Source organism: Macaca thibetana, chromosome 15 (genome assembly GCF_024542745.1).
Source record: "Macaca thibetana thibetana isolate TM-01 chromosome 15, ASM2454274v1, whole genome shotgun sequence".
Taxonomy (NCBI): domain Eukaryota; kingdom Metazoa; phylum Chordata; class Mammalia; order Primates; family Cercopithecidae; genus Macaca; species Macaca thibetana.
The window spans coordinates 83144756-83170427 of NC_065592.1; the positions used below are offsets into that span (position 1 = coordinate 83144756).

At 38.6% G+C, this 25672-nt stretch overlaps 1 protein-coding gene across 22 annotated transcripts in view; it reads right to left on the minus strand.

Moving 5' to 3' along the window:
* TRPM3 (transient receptor potential cation channel subfamily M member 3) overlaps window positions 1-25672 on the minus strand; it is a 1017461-nt gene that overhangs the window by 217875 nt on the left and 773914 nt on the right. For all 22 annotated transcript variants that reach the window (XM_050760895.1, XM_050760893.1, XM_050760891.1 and 19 more), the window contains one exon: window positions 23768-23942. In XM_050760895.1, coding sequence (XP_050616852.1) covers window positions 23768-23942 — 175 coding nt within the window. The remainder of the gene's footprint in view (window positions 1-23767; window positions 23943-25672) is intronic.

Below are 25672 nucleotides of genomic sequence, written 5' to 3' on the forward strand. Positions count from 1 at the left end.
CAGAGTAAAGTAGAAAGATTGATTTAGATATTTTAATTTTATTTTTCTGTTTTTCATATGGCATGTGTCTAATGCCCTCTTCCTCAAGTTTGCTTATCAAAAAATACCTTCAATTAATCATCTGCATCTTGTTGGTAAGAATTTGCTATAGTACTGTTCTTCACAGTACTGTATAAATCTCCTAACAGTACTGCAGGAGATTTAAATTGCAGTGTCATCTCTAATTGTGGAAATAAAGACAATATTTCATTAATAAGTTTTTGAACATCCATAAGCAGAAATAAGAGTTATGTTTTCCCAAAAATCATTTCATGTATGTGGCAGGCTGTCTGGCCTATGATTTAGGTATTCATTATTCATGTCAAGCTTTTGCTCTGTTACAGCGAATAGTAAGACAGTATCATGTTGGCTACCTGATTAAAAGATAGTTTTATGCTGTAGAAGAATAAATGAAAACAGGAAAGAGGCATCATATCCAATCAATGCTCAATTATGTCTTGAATATGAATCAATCACAACTAATTTTTAACTTCTTTCTCATTACCCTGGTGAGAACAGGGCTTTCTCTACTAGCCATTAAATGGCAGGGAAGGAAAACTCACTTTATTAATAACAGATACTATTCAAAATCAGGAAGACAAAGCCGCTTTCAAGGACCAGTGGCAAAATTACCATAATTTGCTTAGTATTTTACAGATTACAAATTGCTTTCATAATTAATGTATCAGCAACTCCTAAATAAAATAGTAAAATAAATCATGATCTCAGTTGCTGATTACAGGAACCCTACAGACAAAGCGTTTGTTCTATTTCACAGGCGGGACATTTTAGCCAGAAAGAGCCCAGTCTTTAAATTCATGCAGCAAATAAGTGACAGAGTCATCAGAATCAGAACCTAGTTCTTCTGAATATTTGTACAGGGCTCTTTCCACCACACCATGCTGCCTCTATTTACACCTAGTGGATCACACCACTGCCTCTCTTCATCACTGTGGCTATTTGAGCAGGCAGTTGTGGAGTTTCCTTCAACATGAAAGCAAGACAAACTTTATTGCTTAAAAGAAGGCAAGATGGGGAGCTGGAGGATGTCTTCCAATCAGTGACCTGCTGTGCTCCAGTTTATGTGTGTTTCATCTGAACTCACTGGGTTGGATATTATGACGGCCCTGCTTTGAGGAAGGTGGCATTCCTCATGACAGAACTATACCAACAATCCTGGAAGGTCACTCAGCTGGACGAAGGATTGGGTCACCCCTTCCCCCACTCCTCCAGAGTGTATATTCTATATCAAGAATATACACATTAAGGCTGGGCGCTGTGGCTCCCACCTGTAATCCTAGGACTTTGGGAGGCTGAGGCAGGTGGCTCACTTGAGCCCAGGAGTTCGAGATCAGCCTGGGCGATACAGTGAGACCTTGTCTCTACAAAAAATTAAAAAGTTAGTTGGGCATGGTGGTGCATGCCTATAGTCCCAGCTACTTGAGATGCTGAGGTGGGAGGATCACTTGAGCCAGGGAGGCAGTGAGCCAAGATCACACCACTGTACTCCAGCCTGGGTGACAGGGCCAGAACCTGTCTAAAAATAATTTATTATTTCGAAAAAGAGGATGTTTGAAAAAAATAATGCCAGATCGTCTCTTGAGATTATCTTAATTATACTGAATGACTCTGTGGTCTTAGCTGTGGACCAGATTGAAGTCATTTATTCATTCATTCATTCATTTGTTTAGTCATTCAACAAATGCATAGTGAATGTCTACTTAGTGCCACACACCAGCATGTGCCAGGATCAGAGGAGCTATATATGCACTCCCAGCCTTCAATGAGCTTATGCACCAGTGGCGTAGAAACATGTGAACCAGCAATCCAACCGTGATTGTCAGTGGAAAAGAAGTAGAGAAGCTTGTGGCAAATGTATCTAATCTAATCTAAGGGATTCAGGGAAGACTCTTCTGAGGAAGGGCTATTTTATCTGAGACATGAATGAGTGAGTATCAGCATAGTTGGGGCTGGTAGGGTTGGATAAGAGAATTCACAGCAGACAAAATGGCATGAACGGGCCCAGTTTGGAAAAAAATAAAAGGTCAATATGGCTGGAGCTGAGAGAGCAAATTAAAGAGTGGAACAAAATAGGGCTGCAGAGGGGGTGAGCAGGAACAAGATCAGTGGGGGACTTTGAAGGTGATGTTATAGAGATTTTAGGTTTTATCCCCCAGACAATGAAAAGGCATTAAAAGATTTAAGCAGAAGGGTGGCATGATCACATTTGTGTTGCCAATTAATTTTCTTGAAAAGTAAAGACATGCACACTCAGATCTAGGCATGTATCTACCTGACAGGTAACCCAAGTGGATGAGTCTAGAGAGTTCTTCAGTATCAAGCGTCCATTGATTTTGTACAGGATTAACAACAGAAAGGATTCTCCTGATTAGCCACTTGATAGATATAATCATTCATCTGCAGGTGTTTAATTTTGATAACAACTCAAAATTTGTTTTCTACTACCAACCATCTGTAATGAAATCTCAGCTCCCCAAGTTCATTATATGCTTGAGGGATCTGTCTGACACTTGCATCCAATCTGTCACTTTCTAAAAATTGAGGAATGATGTGCAATTTAGCTGATTGTGGGTTTCAGTGCTTAGGAGAGCTGAAAGACAGTAAGAATCTCATCCTTTGAGCCCAATTTCCCAGTTGCTGAAGTTATGGCTTTGGCTAGATCATTTAATGACAAGAACCGTAGAATTCTAGAAGTGGAAGGATTCTCTAGGGTGTTTTCCAAAGTGTGGGATACCTGTTACAGGTGGAACAAAGATATTTTGATCTATTCAAAGCATCAAGTTACAGCAATTAAATATTAAATAACTGCCCTTTCTGATTCAGTTCTTTTTCCATCCTTCTGATTGCAACAAGAAGAAAATCTCATTTTTAGTGCTTTCCTGCCTTTAACAGCTCCCCAACACTTGTAGATCTCCCCTTTTAACAAAGAAAAGATATTAGGTCTCATGCCTTTGGCAAAAAGAGTTTAATAACATTGTTTTAAAAAAGATCCCACAAAACATTTGATGTGTCTGTAGCACGTCATGGTTTAACGTACACAATGGGCTTCAGAGATAATCTCACAACAATCTATGAGGCAAGTGGGATTAATTTCATTTTGCAGAAGAGAAAACTATGCCCTAAAGAGGTTAAACGATTTGTGCTAGGTCATAATGCTTGATGGTCTCACTGTCTGAGTTGAGCCTATTGACTTCAGCCTTGCCCCATGGTGTTGCTGTTCCTGATTTTATTCCAAGTCTTTCATAGTTTCCGAATCATCTGTATCAGGGATGATAAGGGGGAACACTAAATGAAGATAATTGCAACATGCATTAAGTAGTTTGAAGAGTATATTTGCAGGCTGGGCTTGGTGGCTCACGCCTGTAATCCTGGCACTTTGGGAGGCTGAGGTTGGTGGATCACTTGAAGTCAGGAGTTCAAGACCAGCCTGGCCAACATTTCCAAACCCCGCTTCTACTAAAAATACAAAATTAGCCAGGCATGGTGGCACGTGCCTGTAATCGCAGCTACTCAGAGGCTGAGGTGTGGGGATCGCTTGAGCCTAGGAGGCAGAAGTTGCAGTGAACTGAGATTATGCATCACTGCACTCCAGCCTGGGCAATAAAATGAGACTCCATCTCAAAAAACAAAAACCAAAAAACAAAAAAACCAAAAAACCAGTTGCTTCTAATTTTTCATAAGTATTTGCTCTGCTGAACTAGATGTCTTCTGTTTGGGTACAAATGCTTACTCTATCTTCTCTGAAGATCCTTTCTTGTTTTGTAACCATATTCCTTAGGATATATGGAAGCCTGCTTTCTTAAAATTATTATTTTCTAGTTCTTCCCATATTTTCTCTGTAACATTGGAGTGATTAAAAAATTTTTACTGTAATATTTAATCATCAGAAAAATTAGAGATGAGCCTATTTTATATTTCTTTTTATGACACTAGAATATTGACTGAAAATTTCTTGACATCAAAATATGGTCATAGTATTATGTGAAATTTTTATTTTAGAATTGAGCCTTGACAAAGTCATCTTATTTATGGAAACTGTTAATTTGTGGTTCTTATCTACCCATGTTGTTTTTGGTACATCTCAAATTAGAGGGTTTTGTGATAGGAGGTGTAGTCATTGAAGTGAGGCAGATCTCTACACTATGGCATTTGTGTCTCCATTTAAATGCTGCACTTATGATCTGGAGCTTTGTAGATGAGTCACAGAGTAGTTTAAAATAGGCCAATATTCAGCCAGTGCTCAGGGTAACCAACAAAACGCCCCGCAGTTTGCTATTAGTATTCTGTTCAAATGCTCTCAATACAACCCACACATACAAATATATTTCTCCGAATGAATTTAATTACCTGCAAATTACCTGCAATATTAGAGTTTTGTTCCTAGATTTAAAAATGAGAAAATGCATTTAGAATTCAATGGGATTCTAAGAGCTAATCTTAGGTTAATGACTTTCGAGGAAGAGCCCTTCCTGTGACCCCCATAGATATTTTCTATTAGTTTATTCAGTCACAATATGAGAAAATTTTAGCTATATAAAAAAACTTGTTAGTAACACCGCAATTTGGCACTTAAAAGACATAATCACCCACAGAATATCTAATTCTCTAAAGAAAAGTGAAATTTTATCATTTGCTAGAAGCCAAAGCAAATTACTAAATGCTATATTAAGGGCACATAAAGTTACATGTCTTGCCTGAGGTCACAGAGAATGGCATATTTTTCTCCTTCTGCTTTTGTTGGTAAAAGTTGCTACTTCCTCCCCAAATGTCATGACTCTGGTCTACAAGTAACACCACAATTCTTCCCAGAAAGGCAGGAAGCATTGTTAATAACAGCATTATGGCCACCAGGGCTAGGCTGTCTGGATTTAAGCTGTTACCTGTTGGCTGTGTGATCTTGTGTAAGTTAGTGTTGATGTTCTATTTTTCATATATGTAAAATGGGAACTATAATAGTGCTTATCTCATAGGCTTGTGAATATTAAATGAGTTAGCTTTGTAAAAGGCTTAGAAAAGTGCCTGACACATAGCAAGTCTTGCACAAACATATGCATTATTCAAACAGAATCCTATGATGCTTTTTAGGAAAGAGTCACTGATATATTCCTTCTCATGAAGTAGCACAACTAGTGGGCCAGGGCCCCCACGTACAATGCAGAGCTCTCTCCTGGTGTTAACAGTGCTCTGCACATCTGGTGAGTCCAGTGGTGTAAGGCTGGAGAAATAACTTTCCCACTTTAGAGAGGTCAGAGACCACCAGTTCTTTCCTATGTTTGGGAAATGGAGATACTTAGCAGATTTAGGAGGCTTGATTATAGTGCAGTCTTGCGAACACTCCATGTAGACATCTGCTTGTTCATTCATTCATTCATTCATTCATTCAACAAACAATATTCATGCCTTCTGTGTGCCAGGCACTAAGTTAGATATAGAGATATACATAATATTCAGTTCTAGCCTCAAGGAACTCAAAAAGTTGTATGCCAAGTATTCTGTAATTGATGGGTATTAACCCCCAAATTTATTCATGTAAAACAACATTTATTTGTTGTGTTGATAATTTTGTGGGTCAAGAATTTAGGCAGGCACAATGGGGATGGCTCATTTTTCTCCAGCATACCTAGGGCCTCAACTGGAATGGCTGATGAAGACTACAATAGCTCAACTGTGACCATGTCTGGGGCCTCAATTCTGTTCCATGTGGCATCTGTTGTGGCTAGAATATCCAAGATGGCTTCCTTACTTCCAAGTCTGGTACCCGGCCTGGTCTGCCTAAAAGAGTTGAGGGTTGGCTTGCATTGCTCTTTCCCTGTTGGTTGCAGGGTAGATGGACTTCTTACATGGAAGCTGGCTTCTCTTAAAGTGAGGGTTTCAAGAGAGAGCATTCAGAGAGGCTCAGGCAGAAACTACAGACTTGTTGGGACTTACCCTCAGAAGTCCTAGAATGTCATTTTCTTGTACTTGATTAATCTAACAAGTCACTAAAAGTAGCCCAGAATCAAGAAGATGGAAGGAATAGATTTCACCTCTTGATGACAGCATACATATACACTGAAGGAATATATTAATGGTGATCATCTTGGAGATAAGCAATGACATCAAGTGACTCTGTTCAGATGAGACATCAACAGTGATCTTTTCCATATTTTGGTGATAAACAGCCTCAGTTGCCTTACTTTGAATTATCTCTTCTAACAGATCATTATAATGAGAACCACTATTTCCTTCAAAGTAATATTCCAACTATTCATAAATATTTCCAAAATATTATTACTGATTTGTGCATAGAACCTACAAATATTTTCTCCTTTTGATCCAGCTGCCTATTGACATTTATTTGGCATTTAGTGTGTACCAGGTATTTCTTTGAGACCTTGGTGCCTGGTCAGAGACTGTTTTGCCATGGATACTATCGTCACATTTTGTGCCTGTGAAATGTGGCATGTAAGGGACATCTTCAGTAATATGTGTGTGTGCTTGGGCCAGCCCTTAAGGCCCAGGTTAAGTCACCACCGAAACCAGGTTTTTTTTTTTCTTGATATCTTAATTTCACTTTGGGGTCCGTTTGGAGAGATAAAGCAACAGCAGCACCTGTTGATGTTGCCAATTTCTGCTAGAAACTATTTTTTCTTTTCTTTAAATTCAGAGAATGTTTGGAAACGATTGGGCCAGGTGTGGTGGCTCACGTCTATAATCCCAGTGCTTTGGGAGCCTGAGGCAGCAGGATTGCTTGAGGCCAGGAGTTCAAGAAGTGAATTGACTGCCCAACTCAAAAACATATATTTGGTTCTGTTTCTGGATACTACTTTATTCCCCCTTTGAATTGCTTTATTTACTAGTGAGGGACCTGAGACAGGTTATTTGATCTTTAAGGCTTCATCTCCTTATCTGTTGAATAAGGGAGTGTATGTCTTCTTGGGTCCATGTATTTGGGAAAACAAGAGATCATGCATGGAAAGCACAAAATTTGACTTCCTAAAATATTTTTCCAGTTTTCCTCATTCTCTATATACGTTGGTTTGTGTCCTCATCATATCTTATTCAGATGGTACCAACAGACTGCTAATTGGTTTCTTCTCTATCTTCCTCTAGTCCATTCCCCACAGTGTTAATTAAATGGTTCTACAAAGCAGACATGATTCTATTGCACCCTTCTCAAACCCCTGCAATAGCATTCCATCACCAGCAAGATAACGTCTCAACTTGCATAGGCATGTAAGGTTTGTCTATGGTCTTGCTCCACAGTTAGGCTCATCCCCTGCCACTCTGTCACCCATATCCTGTAAATACTGAATCTCCCAAGCCCACCAGACTCTTGCATGCCACCATATCTTCAGCTTGCTATATCTGCTACTTGGACTATTCTGTAGTCCTGACCTCATCACTCAAAACTCATCAGTTAAAACTCAGCTCAAACTTCGCCTCCTTTTTCTTTTTTCAACTTTTATTTCAGAATCAGGGGGTACACATGGAGGTTTGTTACAAGGGTATATTGCATACTTCTGAGCTTTGGAGTACGGATGATTAAGATTCAGTTGTAAGACTATTAAGCTTTAGTGAAGACATGCTAATTCACTTGATTTAATCATCCCACAGTGTAAACATATATCAAGACATCACAGTGTATCTCATGTTATTTGTCAACTAAAAATAAAATTTAAGAAAATGTAAAAAAGAATCACCCTCATCTCCTATGTGAAAGTCTCTGATGATTGCTCCCTTGATGCTCTCAAAGCACTTGATATATATTTCTATGATTATTATATTGCATGGAAATTATTTGTCTTACTCCAGTAGATGATGAACTTTTTGAAGCAGTGATTGTTTCTTTTTTTTATTATTATACTTTAAGTTGTAGGGTACATGTGCATAACGTGCAGGTTTGTTACATATGTATACTTGTGCCATGTTGCTGTGCTGCACCCATCAACTCGTCATTTACATCAGGTATAACTCCCAATGCAATCCCTCCCCCCTCCCCCCTCCCCATGATAGGCCCCGGTGTGTGATGTTCCCCTTCCTGAGTCCAAGTGATCTCATTGTTCAGTTCCCACCTATGAGTGAGAACATGCGGTGTTTGGTTTTCTGTTCTTGTGATAGTTTGCTAAGAATGATGGTTTCCAGCTGCATCCATGTCCCTACAAAGGACACAAACTCATCCTTTTTTATGGCCGCATAGTATTCCATGGTGTATATGTGCCACATTTTCTTAATCCAATCTGTCACTGATGGACATTTGGGTTGATTCCAAGTCTTTGCTATTGTGAATAGTGCCGCAATAAACATACGTGTGCATGTGTCTTTATAGCAGCATAATTTATAATCCTTTGGGTATATACCCAGTAATGGGATGGCTGGGTCATATGGTACATCTAGTTCTAGATCCTTGAGGAATCGCCACACTGTTTTCCATAATGGTTGAACTAGTTTACAATCCCACCAACAGTGTAAAAGTGTTCCTATTTCTCCACATCCTCTCCAGCAGTGATTGTTTCTTTATTCTGCGTGTACCTTAAGTTCTAGAAGAGTGCTTGGTTCAATGTTAGCTATAGAAGAATCTTTGTGGATTGACCGAGGGACTGAGTAGCCGCCTGCTTTACGTGGGTGACCAGGCGGTCGTCCCCATGCCTCTTTGTCCTCATGGTGGGATGTACTTCAAGCCTATTTGGGAGAATGGGAGATAAGGCATAAGGTTTTACCGTCCAGCAATTTGGTTTTCTTGATCCTTTTCCTTTTAATCAGATTCATCTCTAAGAAATATTCTTGGTCTCTATCTTTATCTTTCTGTTGTCGTTTAAACTCAAAGGGTGGTTAGAAATGATTGGGCCAGTGGTGGCTCACACCTGTAATTCCAGCACTTTGGGAGGCTGGGGTGGCAGGATTGCTTGAGGCCAGGAATTCAAGAAGTGAACTGCCTGCCCAACTCAAAAACATATATATATTTGGTTCTATTTCTGGATACTACCTCATCCCTCCTTTGAATTGCTTTGTAGCTCTTGTCAGGAACAGATTCTTATTCACTTGCATCTCCCCCATAATGCTTAGGGCAATATCTTGCCCATAGAAGTTCTCAATAGCTGTTTGAAGACATTAAGAGTTTCAATGATATGAAGGTAATTTCACTCACTTAGATGTTGGTGGTTTTGACAACACAAAGTAATTATATCACATAAAAATCAACACAACATACATCTATATTTTTTCAACTAGTTCCATGTCATACATTGAAGTGGTGAGGCCAGTTTCACAATCTGCTATAGGAGACAAAATGACATAATTAAGATGCTATGGTATGGTGCCTTTGCCTGTAATACAGCTCCTTTATTTACCAGTGAGGGACCTGAGACAGGTTATTTGATCTCTTTAAGCCATCGTCTCCTCATCTGTTAAACAAGGGTAGTATATGTCTTTTTAGGACAATGTATTTGGGAAAAAAAGAGATCATGTATGGAAAGTACCTGGCACTGTTCCTGGCACATAGGTGTTAAATAATTGGCAGTTGTTGTTATTAAGAATAATAGGGGCTTTTGCACCCACAGGGAATTCCAATGATCCCTAGCTCAGAGCTGAAGCAAAGTAACCGGCATGCATATTAGCTGGAGGAGGCCATCCCTATGGGGGATAGATTTCAGTATTTCTGTGAAATTCAGATGAAGTAGATCTGTGAATAGGAGGGGAAAGGCCACATTTCAAAGCCACTAAGCTGGGGTATCAGTGCAGAGAGCTCATTAGCTCTTGGATCATATTCATCAAAGTCATGCAAACTGGTGTTGCTAAGATGCCCTGAAACCACTACTCTTAGATAATTTTATGCCATCTTGAAGTCAAACAGGTGTTAGGATAAGAATTCATACTCAGCTGTAACCTCCTACATTCATATTTTTGAAGTCTGTATGTTGCAGAGAAGGCACAAATCAGAAAATTCTACTGAGAGATTTGATTTTTAGGATAAAAGAATACAGTTTTAGAGCAACCATTCTATGGATGAAGGATCCAAGGTCTGTGAAGGTGAACTGATTTGCTTAAGATGATATAGCTGGTAAGCATCAGAGCTGCATTTAGAAGCCAAGAGAATCAGGAGGGAAAAATCTCTGATAGTGACTTATTCTAACCTAAATATGTAGGTTCAACTTAGTATATTAATGTAAAGTTAGTGATTTGTTTAAATGATTGGCTGCAAGTGGAGATTTTCTCTATTTTTTGCTTAAGATGCTGCATCTCATGTGTGTGAAGACTCAGTAATGTGATTTCAAGGATCCACTACTTTCTGAGTTAATCCCCACTTAATCAGATGTCCAATGTTTCTTTTTAATTGCTTAAATGGCAAATTAACGTTTTATTCAACAATTAGAAGCCCTAAGAATAACTCTTATAATAAGAGTTAACTGTAACTGATTGATGTTGATGTTTTCCAGAAAACGCCAGTTGGATAGAAAGTTATAGAAGGTTGAATGGCACACAGAGACATGACCAATAGATAACATGGGCTGGTTAGGAGATTACTTTTCCCAACTTTTTATGAGGATCAACTCCAGATACAAATGGCCTCTATGAGCTAAGGCCTGTCAGAAATAGTTGCTGATTATGCTTTAGGATCTATTCTAGAAAAGTTCTTCACCTGGGCTTTTCCTGAGGTTTTCATCCAGCAATATGAGGTAGTTAGAAGGATGTTAGAGAAGCTGTCCATAATCAGGCAGGATGATGATACAGTCTGTTTGCCAACAAACTTTATGTACTGCTGCTCATAAAGTGATCCCTTCTTATGTTTATTTTTTCTTTATTCTTTCTCTTCATTCTTTTCCTTCCTTCTTTCCTTTTCTTTCCTCCCTTGCTCCTTCTTTCCCTTTTCCTTCTCTCCTCCCCTCCCCTCTTCTTTCCTTGTTCTCACCTTGCACTCCTGAGCCAGCTATGATAAAACAGAAGGCACAGATACACACCGAAAAGGAAACTGAAGGTGGGTGGTGTGGTGGGGGTGAGAGTAGTAAGAGAGGTACTTAGTCCCTTCTATAAGACAAGCTTTGTGCTGTGCATTTTACACATGGCATTTCATTAGACAGATTAAGAAAATCCTCACCAGGCCGTAAACTCCTTGGATGCAGGGACTGTGCATTCTATTACTTATATACTCTCTTCTCCCCTTCCTTCAGTGCTAATCAAGGTGCAGAAGACAGGCTTTTCTGCCACCCCTTATCTTGATCTCCCTTACCCTGCTTTCTTACCCCATAGCATACATCTTCTAAAATATCATACAATGTGTCTATGAATTCTGTTTATTACTTTTGTCTATCTAACCCTACTAAAATAAAAGCTCCACAAGGGCAGGGATTTTTGTCTATTTGGTTCACTAATGTATTTTTGCCATTGCCTAGAATAGTGCCTGGAACATAGTAGGTGTTCAAAAAATATCTGTTGAATGACTGAATACATAATGCTGACTGGAGGGAAGAATATAATTAAAAATAGGGAAAATGTTAAATAATATTTGAGATCTCTCAGACATTCAAGGCTTCTCAGTTTGGTGGAAACTAATTGCAGAAATACTAGAGCTGTGTTATCCAATATGGTAGCTGTTACTCACATGTGGCTATTGAAATTTAATTATAATACAATGAAATGAAATTTAAAATTCATTTCCTTAGTCACACCAGTCACAGGTCAAGCACTCAGGGACTCTGGTTCGACAGCACAGATATGGAAGATTTCTGCCATCGCAGAGAGTTTTATTTTTTGAGACAGGACCTTGCTCTGTTGCCCAGCCTGGAGTACAGGGGTGCAATCACAGCCCATTGCAGCATCAGCCTCCTGGGTTCAAGCAATCCTCCCACCTCAGCCTCCCGAGTAGCTGGGACTTGGCCTCCTGAGATGCCACCACACCTGGCTAATTTTTCATATTTTTTGTAGAGACAGGGTTTCGCCATGTTGCCCAGGCTGGTCTCGAACTCCTGAGCTCAAGGGATCCACCGGCCTCAGCATCCTGAAGTGCTGGGATTACAGGCATGAGCCACCACATCCAGCCATATCATCAGAGAATTCTGTTGGGCAGTGCTGCTCCGGAGATGGGCAGGGCAGCCAAACTTTCCATCTTAGGCAGGGACAAGCAGGACATTTAGATGGAAAATCCTGAACAATGTTGGCTGTGTCTCTGTCGTGTCTCTTCTTTCCTTTGCCTTCGGTTATGAATGTGCGCAAGAGTAGAAGTGAAGTGTTGCCAAAGGATACAGAGACTGCCACATGTCAGGTGGATTCTCTGTTGCCAACATTGGAAGGAAATCACACCCTCTGAGTTCATTCCAAGTGCAATCCCACCAGCAAATATTGCCATACGCCAGGCAAGAGGAAAAGTTGATTTTTTTTTATTGTTTTAGGACCCATATAAAAGACAGAATCAGAGCTGGACTGAATTTTTGGGGTCTCCAGGCAGACTACAACACTGGCCTCCTGCAATTGACTGGTCTTACACATTGGTACAACACTTACTCACGGGAGAAGTTACCCAGCATATGAGAGAAGGGAGAGAAGATGGAATCTGGGAGCCACCTCCTCTCTGTTGTCTGGAAAAACTCAGACAAACTCAAAAACTTGCCCTCAGATTCTGGGGCAAGCAAAATAAACCTCTTGGAGTTACTGGGTCCCAGCTTCTTAGAGGACAACATGGTATAGCTGCTAAGGGCCTAGCTCCAGCTCCCGTCAGTCTGGGCTGACCACTCTCTAGCTTTGAGATATTTAGCAAATTACCTAATCTTTCTGTCCTCAATTTCCTCATTTATAAAATGGGATAATAATTATAGCCACCTTGTGAAGTTTATGAAATAAAGTACCTAGATCGGGCTGATGCATGTAGAAACTAAAAAATATTAATTTCAAATTTTTGAGCATGCTGCTGAAGAGAGGGTCAGAGGTGTGGGAAAAGGGGAGGGATAAGTTTAAATTCTCTTTCAAAGTAACTTATCAAAATATTCCTTTTATTCTACTCTATGAAACACTGGGACAAATATAAGTGTCTCTATTTTTGTTACATATTTATGATAGATTTCTAGTTTTTTTTTAAAAAAATTCTCATGCATTTTTAATAGGCAATTGCTCAGTTAGCTTGTCTCTCAGTGTCCAGATCCAAGCAGCATCCCACACTAAAGGGTTTCTCATTCTTCATCTCCTGTGTATTATGTCTGTGTGGAAAGGCTCATATAATAGACGATAACTTAAACGCTGTTGTGCCTTACAGAGTCGACGAAAAAATGGACCTTTTGTTCTATTTTCCAGACAGCTGGATGTCTTATTTTTCCTGTTGGTTTCATGATTTAATGCACTACGTGATGATTGCCTGGTAGTCTTATAGCTATGGGGGTATCTATAAGATTTTGGCTTTATTTCAGTTCATGAAATAACAAATAAATTCATGGCATGTTGACTCCAAATTCCTATCTTTGCCTCAGCAGACACTGTTAATCTATCTTAGTACGCTTTCTTCTGCACTGAGATGCGATCTCAGAATCATGTTAGCACATCATTCCAGGAAGCCTCTACCAATTTATTGGAGTTGACCCTCAGATTTAAACTACAGTTTACCCTTGAACAACAGGTGTTTGAACTGTGCGGGTTCACTTACACTGTATTTTTTTTTTCTTCCTCTGCCACCCTTGAGATAGCAAGACCAACCCCTCCTCTTCTTCCTCCTCTTCCTCAGCCCTATTCAGTATGAAGACAACAAGGAGGAAGACCTTTATGATCTCTTCCACTTAATGAATAGCAAATATATTTTCTCTTCCTTACGGTTTTCTTAATATTTTCTTTTCTCTAGCTTACTTTATTGTAAAAATATATTATACATGTAACATATAAAATATATGCTAATTGATATGTTACCAGTAAGACTTTTAGCCAATGATGAACTATTAGTAGTTAAGTTTTTGCAAGTCAAAAGTTATACATGGATTTTTGACCATATGGGGGGTTGGCAACTCTAACCTCATGTCATTCAAGGGTCAACTGTATTTGTCATCAATGCATTAGTGATAATAAAATCTCAAATTTACTATCAAATGGCAAAAACCAAGGAGATGATAGGGTTAAACAACTCCAAATTTTAGGTTTGTCTCCAAGACACTGAATCATGGTTCTATGGATTTAGAGGAATGGATTATTTACTGCTTAAGACTTTTAGAGGTTTATGCTCATGGATGGACGTTTGCTTTGCATGGAATATCCCAAGAAAACATAATAAATATGTACATCGACTCTAAGAGAGTTGTCCAACAATTAGGATAGTGCAAAAAGATGTTATTGAAACTGAATGGAGACTTTTCTAGACAACAGTAGTGCAGACTTGAGTTAATCTTGAAATCCTACTTTAATGCATTTTTAGTGTTTCTGTAACTGAATAAGCTTTTATAGTGTGTATTTACTGTTCTATATAGTTTTCATAAATCCTGTGGCCCATGATCAACATCTGAGAATTGCATGAGGAATCCGGGGATTAAAAACATCCCAAACACTATTTATTATTAATAATACCACTAGATGAGGCATTAATCCACTATATCCCTAGCAGCTGTAGATCCTATTGTCAGCCAGGTTGACTCAGAATCTACTTCCTCTAAAGGAAAGGAATGAAACCCCAGTACATTTTATTATTTGCACCTCACTCCAATAAATTTGTGGATTTTAAAGCCCTTACTACATCTTTTTGTGAGAGAGGCTAGGTTGTGAAACTTCAGAGAAAAATTTACTAGAAATTAAATAGGTAAAGAAATGTATTTGTACATGGTAAGGCAGAGAAGCCTGCGACAGCAGGAAGTGCTTGGAGAACAGCGGGGAGGACAGCTCCACTGGGTTGTGGGGTGAATAGAAGGTTTGTTGAGTGACAGCTGGCTCTAGAGAAAAGCTAGGGTCAGGATACAGTGGATCTTGAGTCCAAGCAAAGGAATGTGATCTTGACCTGTAGGTCAGGGGTCTTCCACGGGGTTTCACAAAGAAGCCCCTGGAATTTTCAGGAAGAGCTCCACAGCTGCCTCAGAGCTGCCTTAGTAGGTGAGAGCCAGACAGATAGAAGGAGGCTCTAGGAAAACAGTTCTGAAAGTATGGTCTCTGGACCAAAAGCATAGCGTCACTTAGGTATTCCTTTGAAATGCAAATTACCTGACCTCAACCAGATTTATTGAATTAGAAAATCTGGGGGTGGAGCCAGCAATTGTGAGGTTTTTTTTTGTAGTTTTTTTCCTCTTATTTTAAAACATGCATATCTAATTGACAAAAATTGTATGTATTTATGGTATTTATGGCATGTTTTGATATGTGTATACACTGTGGAATGGCTAGATCAAGCTAATTAACATATGCATTAACTCACATACTTTCATTTTATCATGGTGAGAAAACTTGAAATCTACTCTCAGCAATTTTCAAGTATACAATATATTATTATTGACCATAGTCCCCATGATATACAATGCATCTCCTGGACTCATTCCTCCTGTATAGCTGTTTGTTTTCACAAGCCCTCTGGGTGATTCTGATGCAGAATAAAGTTTGAGAACCATGGTCTAGGCCTCCTATCCTAGCTTTGACAGAGTAAACCTGTACCTTGTCTGTGTTACATGTTGCATCTATACCCGAGGTTTCACTTGAGAAAGAATTCAAGGGCTTCAAAAAAGTAAAAATCAATCAAGGCAAGTGGGAGGTTAGGACTCTTTAAAGGTTGTTCATTCCAACTGTAAAGTCAAAGGAAGCTGGGGTAGGACACTGCAGATGAGTTTCCAATGCTGCCCCCTGGGACCCTGAATCTCAGACAGCTGAAAGAACCATCATTTGCCACCAACTAGCACCCTTTCACTTCTAAATACCTTTGCTTTCCTCTTCCTCTTTTTTCTTTCTCTTTTTATATATTTTGAGCTAGTCAAAAAATGATTTGCAAAAGAAACAAGGAAATAAGTAAACTGAATGCCCTTAAAAACTCGATGTAAATAAAAATACTAAGCAATAAATCCGTCTGTCCTGTCAAAATGAGTATTTTTATGGCACAGCTTGCTTTTCAGGAAAGAATGTTCAAGTCTGACAGATGTTTGGAACCAAGTACAGCTGTGGGAGAGAGAGAAATGGAGTGATTGATGGTAAATACGCTTTTCAAGTCAACTGGGTTTCAAAGACAAAATTTGGCAGAGGGTACAGAGGGCTTGTGGTAACAATGCAGTGGCTTGTGAGGAGAATGCACATGAGGCCCAGAAACCAAGGAATGTATTTTTGAAAACATCAGAGAAGTGTGGGTCTCCATTGAGACCACTCTCAATGGAATCACCTGGGGTTGGGGTTTTATATACAGTTTCTTGAGCCCCACCCCATGTGCATCAAAGTCAGGATATTTAGGGGGATCTGGATCTCCTAAAGCTCTCTAGGTGATTCTCAGACATGCTGAAGTTTGATAACCACATGTTTATTTGGATTTTTGTTGTCATTGTTGTTAAACAAGTAGTCAAGAGTTAGCTAAGGAAATCTCAGAGGAATGTAATCACTAGAGAGCTCTGAAATCATCGCTCGGCATTCATGGGCTTTCTGAAAGTTGTAGATGATGGTTCTTTAAAAGGGATTTCTCTATCATAATGGATTACACAACTATGTTTTCTCTGATGTTTGCTCTTTATGTTCAAGGACATTCTTTCCTAAAGAGTTTTGCTCAACTCCATACTCTTTTTTTTTTTTTTTTTTTTTTTTTTTTTTGAGACGGAGTCTCGCTGTGTCTCCCAGGCTGGAGTGCAGTGGCGTGGTCTCGGCTCACTGCAAGCTCCGCCTCCCAGGGTCACGCCATTCTCCCGCCTCAGCCTCCCAAGTAGCTGAGACTACAGGCGCCCTCCACCACGCCCGGCTAGTTTTTTTTGTATTTTTAGTAGAGACGGGGTTTCACCATGTTAGCCAGGATAGTCTCGATCTCCTGACCTCGTGATCCACCCGCCTCGGCCTCCCAAAGTGCTGGGATTACAGGCTTGAGCCACCGCGCCCGGCCTCAACTCCATACTCTTTAGGAAAAGAGCAAACTAGTCCATGTAGAGAGCTGATGAGCCCATTTAGATCAATGAAACTTTTCCTCTCCATGGTGCTTTCTTTCCTGAAGAAGAAACTCTGGATAATATTTTTAAAGTCAATGCTTCATTCTTCCTATGTTGATACAACATGAGGGATCAAATAGTGAACTCTAAAACAAACGTATTTATTTTATTTCCCACTTTCTTAAATACATGGAGCTACTCTAGCCCTGTAGAGCTTGGATACAATGACACAGTTGCAATATATCTATGTCTTTATATATACTACAGAGGCAAAAACTGCTGTGGTGTTGTCTCCATGACACCTTCTCCATTTACTCCAAACTTTGCTTCCTTCTACCTTCTCAGAATTCAATAATAGCATCTAATTGAAAAATTATTTGTTAGTATATTAGTTCAAATAAGATTATGTGCACATCTCTTGAGGAAAATTATACTACTTATCATAGCACCCATAGTACCTAAAACAAGTATTCAAAAATACCTAGTGATTGATTTGAAAAGCCATATTATCAGTTCTATCTTTAAGCCTTCAGTTAAATTTTAAGCCTATATATACACACAGATAATTATAGGGATTAACATATAATACTTACATATATATAAAGTAATCTTATTGGAGTCAATTTATTAAATTAAATTTATTAGTGTATATAAATTTAACATAGACACACACACACACACACACACCCCATTGCCACACTATCTCAATGAATTTGTCCCTTTTACCAATTTTCTTCAATCTATTTCAGATTCTTTCTCTGAGTTGAGTTATATAAGGGAGGGTCAAATATTAGTCCTTCTCAGTCCTCCAGGCTGACCCTCAGCTTAGATCCAGTTTTTGATGGAAAAGGGGAAGAGGAAAAATGAGTCATTCTATTGCCGTTTTGTGGATAATTAACATACACTGTTCCATTGATAGGATTCTCGTGAAGAACGCACCACGCATTTATTTTACCCTCTGTGCTCTTGTGACCCTTTTTGCCTTTATCAAAGCACACATGACCTTCTAGTTATCTGCACTCGTGTCTATGTCTTAGTCCCCATTATAAAGTCCTTGACAGCTAGGGCTGTGCCTTATTCATCTTCCAACAGGCCCATGCATATAGTAGGCACCCAATAAATGTTAACTAGGAAAACAAGTTACAGTGACCCTTTTTATAAGTAAAACCACCAGTGTTCTTTGTCTGTACAGTATGTTTCCAAAAAAAGAATCAAGTTTTGACATGATTTCTTGTAGAAAATTTTAGAAAAGAGACAAGGTAAGATGAAATTAACAAAAACTATAATGGACACTTGAAGCCAGCATGCTTGATATGTCTCCTTTTTTCTCACTTGACATTCCAATTATGTCTAAATCATGCTGGAATACAAACCATTGAGATCAATTACGTTCTTTTGGCAGGTCTTATAGAGACAAATGATAAGGGTTTGACACCCGTCAGCTTTAGATGGAAATCTCTGGAACAGCAGGAGAAAACAATAGTGACCACTGCACAGAATGACAAGCCCTAGGGATTACAGACTACATTTGGGTTTCTAAAATGTCTAGCTTTCTGGTGACTTTCTCATATCTTTGGTCATTTTGATATATATTTGCAGAGAAACATGCTTTTGCCACATCTCTGCTAGGAATATATAGTTACATAATTTGAAGCCATACAACATATTTTTCGTTTTTCATCTCCAGTTAGCATTCATTTATGCCTTTGCCTCAGCTAATCAAATAATATAGGGAATCTTATTAAATATCCTTTAAACAGGAAAGTCAAATTTTTATTAGCAATGCATTATCTATTCTCCTGCTCCCAAGCCATTGCTCATTTATTTTTCCCAATATCCAATACAAATTCCACTGACACAAAAATGTGAACAGTCTCTTGGTGTTTTCCCCATTGATAATTTCCCAAAAGTTAATAACAGATGACTAAAAAACTTGAAGGCTTTCTGCTACCAGCAAGCTCTGCTTCTTGTCCTAGAGTATCTAAAAATGGTAAATACAGATGATTATTTCTGGAATGAAGATGCCAAAATAAACATAAAAATCAAAAAAATTTGGATGAATAAGGAGCACCATTTTGGAACACAAATGCATTTGGATGCCTTTTTCACACTGACATTTGTTATGGGTGAAGTACTTGCTCACTGATTGACAAATGATGGGCTAGACAACATTTCTCTGCAATCTGACACTTTGGTTGACCATTATGAGGCAAAGTAATCTCTGATTTCAATGTCAGGAGAAAGGTATGGTATTCCCAACTATGCGTACTACGGTTCATATTGCTCCAACACAAAAATAGAATCCTAGTATTAAAAAACTTAGGTGATTCAAATACTATTTGGGTAGCATGAATCTCTTTAACTTTGTCATGTTTAGTCATTCATGATTTAGAAATAAAATTTGATAATATGTCGAAAGCAATAAAGTTAATTAGGGAAAGTGACTAAATTTTAATTAGTGACTCATTCTAAAGACAGATGAGAAATAGAAAATCCATTATGCCAATGAGAAGAAAACAGGAGTTTGACCATTTCTTTCAGGTACTATATGCCACAGAGCAGAGACAGGCAGAAAGAGACTCAAACAAGAATTTAATTGCAATTGTCTTTTAGTTTATCCAAATCCATTTGGATTGTGATAGATGCAGTCTGTCTTTTTCTATCCTAAGTAATCTCATCTACAAAAGCTAATCAGTTTTGTCAATTACAAATTACTTCCAAAGTGATTGTCTTTCAAATTCACATTCTAGAAGGGAATTCAAAGATAAAACATAAAGTTCACAAAGGTTAAAATGTAAGGCTTGATTTTTTTTTTTTTTTTACTCCTTTAAGATTATAAAATGAAAGGCTCTATAGCTGAATAGTTCTTGGATCTGTATTATTTAAGAATCTTTAAATTAACTTAAAACATTTTTAATCATATTTAAGTTACCAAAGTAATTGAAAAGATACTGGTGCAGCCCTGAAATAAAGGTTTCATAAACAGGATGTGTGTGTTCTCTATATCCAATTTCATTTGTACAATGATGCACATTTATATAGATTTGTTTATATGATCATGTAGTTGTGGATTTACATTTATTTGTAGTGAAACATTTCCAACACTGTCGGACTTTATTAGAAATCAAAGAAGAAATCCTTCCTGGTGAATAAGGTCTAGTTGGGCCATTTTTTTTTTCTTAACATAAAGCACACTACTGCAAGATAATGTTATTTGGAAATGATTTTTAAAATTGGCTGCACATGTGTGACAATTTCTTATCAAGCTAAATAAACATGATTAAATTCTTGAAGTTATTCAGATGGCACAGAGAAACATTCTGACTTCGTTTTATCATGATGATTTTATAATTGCTTTCCTGGAGCAAGAGCACACTTTATCATAACTACATATAAAATACAAAACTTCTCTTTAGACTTCTATTTTCTTAATAACCATTTCTAAATTTTTCTTAAAATTTTTAAAGTTTTAATTTTAAAATGTCTTAGGATCGAAAATTATACTTAATTCTTTACCTCTACACTAGTTATATGCATAAACTCATATTCTTTGATAATCAGCGATTGTTCATAGTTCATAGTTCATAGTGTTCATAGTTTGTGTAAATCCCAAAAATTACATATTTTGACCAAAAAAATTACAACAAAAGTTGCTAATTAAAGTTAAAAGAGCATATTTTTGGCCAGGCACGGTGGCTCACGCCTGTAATCTCAGCACTTTGGGAGGCTGAGGTGGGAGGATCACGAGGTCAGGAGATGGAGACCATCTTGGTTAACTCAGTGAAACCCCGTTTCTACTAAAAATACAAAAAATTAGCCAGGGGTGGTGGCAGGTGCCTATAGTTGCAGCTACTCGGGAGGCTGAGGCAGGAGAATGGCGTGAACCCGAGAGGCGGAGCTTGCAGTGAGCCAAGATCGCGCCACTGCACTCCAGCCTGGGTGACAACATGAGACTCCATCTCAAAAAAAAGAAAAGAAAAGAAAGAATGATATTTTTGACTCTTAATTTTGGGGTTGGTATATAATGGTCTAGGCAGGAAAAGAGAAAGAATCTACATGACACGGGGTTGACCACTTTGGACATTGGTTTACAACCAGGAATGCATTGGTTTTGATTTCTTTGGAATACCAGTAGTAATAATAATAATACTAAAGTATAACGAAAAGAGGAAGCTGAAGGCAACTGAAGTGCATTTGAATATTTAAAAAAGAGTATCACTGAAGTACTACATGAGGAACACTACAGCACATAGCATAAAACACATGTCAGTACATGTTCATCATATACCAGCAGGGATTCTGGCCTGGGATCTTGGGCTGTGCGGCTTTGGACAAAGTGCTTAATTTAAATAATCTTAATTTAAATAATAATTTAATTTAAATAATCTATGTCCCACCCAGTTCTAAAATACATAATCTTTCTTCCATATTAAAGCAGGAAGGGCAATCTAAGTAGTTTAACATATTTATATATAACTTATTAAATATTTTAACATTTTCAAGGTAGACAATCCAAGATCATGATAAATAACAGGCACTGGATCCTGGCTTTCATTGTGTATACACCTGAGAAACCTGAAATGCTGACGTGAACAGTGTACTTTTCCATGCGTTTTCTGGGGGAAAAAAAAAACCCAGAAAAACAAAAGGTGCATTCTGAATGCAAATTTGCATCTACTTTGTAGGAATACCATAAAATAATTTGCAAACTAGAAAGTAAGAAATAAGCCAAAGCTAAAAACTGTATTAAAATTATTGTTTATTTCTGAAAAATAGAACATATTGCTAGATTTAGAGAAAGGAGAACCTTGGTTATTTATATTATTTACTTATTTATTTTAAGACAGAGTTTTGCTCTTGTTGCCTAGGCTGGAGTGCAATGGCGCGATCTTGGCTCACTACAACTGCAACCTCTGCCTCCTGGGTTCAAGCTATTATCCTGCCTCAGCCTCCTGAGTAGCTGGGATTACAGGCATGTGCCACCAAGCCTGGCTAATTTTTGTATTTTTAGTAGAGATGGGGTTTCACTATGTTGGTCAGGCTGGTCTTGAACTCCTGACCTCAAGTGATCCACCTGCCTTGGCCTCCCAAAGTGCTGCTATTATAGGCATGAGCTACTGTGCCTGACCCTTGGTTAAATTTTTAATAAAACAAAGCACAATTAAGAATCTTGAACTCTGGGTTGGTTGTAAACATAGAGAAGTTTGGGTACATATTCTCTTTTTAGGTTCTGAGCGATAAAATGGACCAATATTTACTATAAAAATAATATAATAGTAAGTTAACTAAATTTAAATAGTTCTGAGCTATACAATGGACCACTTATTTACTATCAAAATATAATAATAATTTAACTTTTTTTTTTGGTATCAGAGCTTTTGGGTTTGCAGTGTTAAGCTGGAGGCTCAATGTCTTTTGTTATTCCTCATTTCATGAACATAGGTTCATCTACTAATGAGGTAGGTGTGCTGTTTTAATGGCTTATGTGGAGTACTAGGCTGCTGTCAAAGATGAGGAAGGGGATGGGGAGAGATGGGATGGTACTGACTCACCATGCTCAGTCTCTATTTAAATAAAGCAGGCTGGGTACAAGAGGGATGGGCACGAGAGGGATGGAGGAGGGAGCATCCTGCTGTAGGTGAGTTCACTTGTATTTTTGTTTTGTAATACTTGTCTACTTATTAGACTTACTGTGAGCATCTTGAAAGTGGCAATTAATTGTATGTTTTTCTTTTTTACATCTTAATGTTCGGCCTAGTGCATCGCACCCAGGAAACACTTAATGTGTATTTATAAAAGGTATGAATAAAAGACCATCATTTCATTTGAGGCTTTCCCCTCCCCACAGATTTCATGTGTTAGGGGAATTGATTGGATTAGGAAGTTCCTTATTTAACACATCAATGGCTCCCCTGAGTTTTACCCCCTTAATCTCACTCACACCTTGGGATGGTTTATTTTGATCTAATAATCTGCAAGGGTGCTGGATTTCAGCATTTGCTCAGTGGGAAGTGGGACTGGAGGGGAGTGCTGTGAAGTGGGAATCTTTCCTGGGATTGGGGGCTTTGGCCTGTTGAAAGTAGCATTAGGAGCCTAACAGACCAAGGAAAGGGCGTGAGGCATTCAAGAGGAGTTTACAAAAGACCAGAGTAGTTACCATTACAGAGATTTGACTTTCCCCGCCCATCTAGAGAAACCTGATGGCATGGTCTACCACAGATCTTCACAGTGGCTTGGCAATGCTGGTGTTTGGAGGCCAAGCCTGGAAGCTGAACAACCCAGCTTCTCTGAAGTTACCAACCTGAACCATCTGGTCCAGACTGGCTGTGCTTCATGTGTTAAAACCCAATTCCTGCTTCTCCTTGCTGGGAGGAGGAGAAGGAGATACGAAGACAAGAAAAAGGAGACTAAAACCTATGACCTCCTCTCTCTTCCTCACCCTTGTTATTTATCCGTGTAGCTTTCATAGAATTTCCCACTTCACAGGACATTTAGAATATGTTCGTCTGTTCTTTGCCATAGCCCTCCCATGACAGACATTTTTTAGACAATTTGTTCATAGCTTGTTTTGATTTGAGGTCTTGGTTGAGCTACTGAAAACATAATCCACTCATACCCTCATTTCCAAACAGGCTTTAAGGTTCTTCCATGGGGCCTGGACAGTTACCTACCCGCCTTCTTCTGAGTATTTATGCCCAAAGGCCAGGATATCCGATGCCCGTCCACTCCCATCACAGACAACCACCGGCACGGGAGGAGTGTCTCGAAGGTACTCCAACACAATTGAGATCACGTTGGGTCCCCCTTCCACTATGAGTGCCACCACGGGAACACCTTGACCGATTCCTGCATTAAAAAAGGAAAAGAAAAGGAAAAAAAGGGAAAAGAACACAAAGCCAGCAAACCAAAGAAACAAAAAGAGAAACAAAAAGCACAAACTAAAATTACTGAGCACAGGGGAGGTAGCAGCATATGAAGGGATACAGTACTGAGCAAAAATTTACAGAAAACCCTTCAGCCAAATTTTCCCACCAGAAAGTCTATTGGACTTTGCCCTCTCCCTTCAACTCTCAGGATGCTGGGGTCAGCGAAGGCACAGGGTTCCATACTTTACAGGGGAGGGCCTGGGGTGAGGAGGGAGAAAAAGGAATTAGTCAACAGACAAAGCACCAGACCAGCAACCAGCAGCGTGGAAGCTGAACATGATCTGAAGCAAGTCTTTTATCTTTCCAATGAGTCTATTTCCTATATGAAAAGTAGGAAGTTAAAAAATGTCACCTCCCTGCAGTTATCACAGGGGTAAGAAAATGCCTACATGGTTCTTTTTATTAAACACTATCAAAATCAGCTGGGGACATACTTGTTGAATCAACTACTGGCTGAATTATGGGTCTATCTTTGACCATACATGATCAGATTGATTATTGATTTTTTTTCTTTTTTTTGATGGAGTCTCACTCTGTCACCCAGGCTGGAGTGCAGTGACACAATCTCAGCACACTGCAACTTCTGCTTCCCAGGTTCAAGCAATTCTCCTGCCTCAGTCTCCCAAGTAGATAGAATTACAGGCACATGCCACCATACCCAGCTAATTTTTGTATGATTATTGATTCTTAACAGCACAACTGTCATGACGAATTACCCAGGAGATATGGTATCTGCCATCTGCCATCTGCCATTATTGTATATGCCTCTACGGACCAAGGAGCTAGGCACGTGATGTGAGTTCAGTTAACATTTGTTGGATTCAGTTTAATTGTTTCCCAAAAGTATTTAAGCTATTTATGCTGAGCCAGAAGACATTGCTGTTTTCAGGTGAAAATTGCTTTAATTGCTGTATGCGTGGTTCAACCTAACCTTAAAGAGAAGTAATAAAATCAAATGTTCATGAGAGACATGATGAGAAAGAAAAATTCATTTTTAAGTGACATTTCAAGTATGATTTATCATTGAATAACTTCCTTTTGTTCAATTTGGTGTCACATTGTATTTTTTCTCTCTGCTGCCTCAGAACAGGTAAGGAATTGAGCAGTACCGTAAAAATGAGCTGGTCTTAGAGGGCACACACAGCAGTTATCTTAAAAAAGAAATAATCAAAATTCTGTACCACTTCCATAAATATAAACCAAAATAAAACAACTCTTGGACATCTGAGTTCTCCCTTTTACTTCTTTTGCTTTGCTTTTGTCTGATATCAAGAAACTGCATCCCCGTAATGAGGAATAGTTTGGGATTTGGTTTCTTGCTTGGGTAAAAGATATTTTTGACTTATGTGACCTGTTTTACTTCTAAAGTATAAATACTTTAGTCTCCTAGGGCTTTATCTCCTTTAACTTGATGTTTTTCCTGGTTTGATTTTCATCTTAAAGGAATGATCCAAAATGCCAGTTACACAAAAGTGGGTGCTATTTTGCATGTCCACTTAAAACATGTAAAAGAAAGCGATGACTGTTGATCAAGGCGAGATGCCAAGATTTCTTTCAGTTCCTAGAGGGAAATGGGAGAGAAAAGTGACCTGGGGACCCATTTGTTTTCTGTGGATGGGGAGGTCTTGAGAATTACTCTTTCAAATCCAA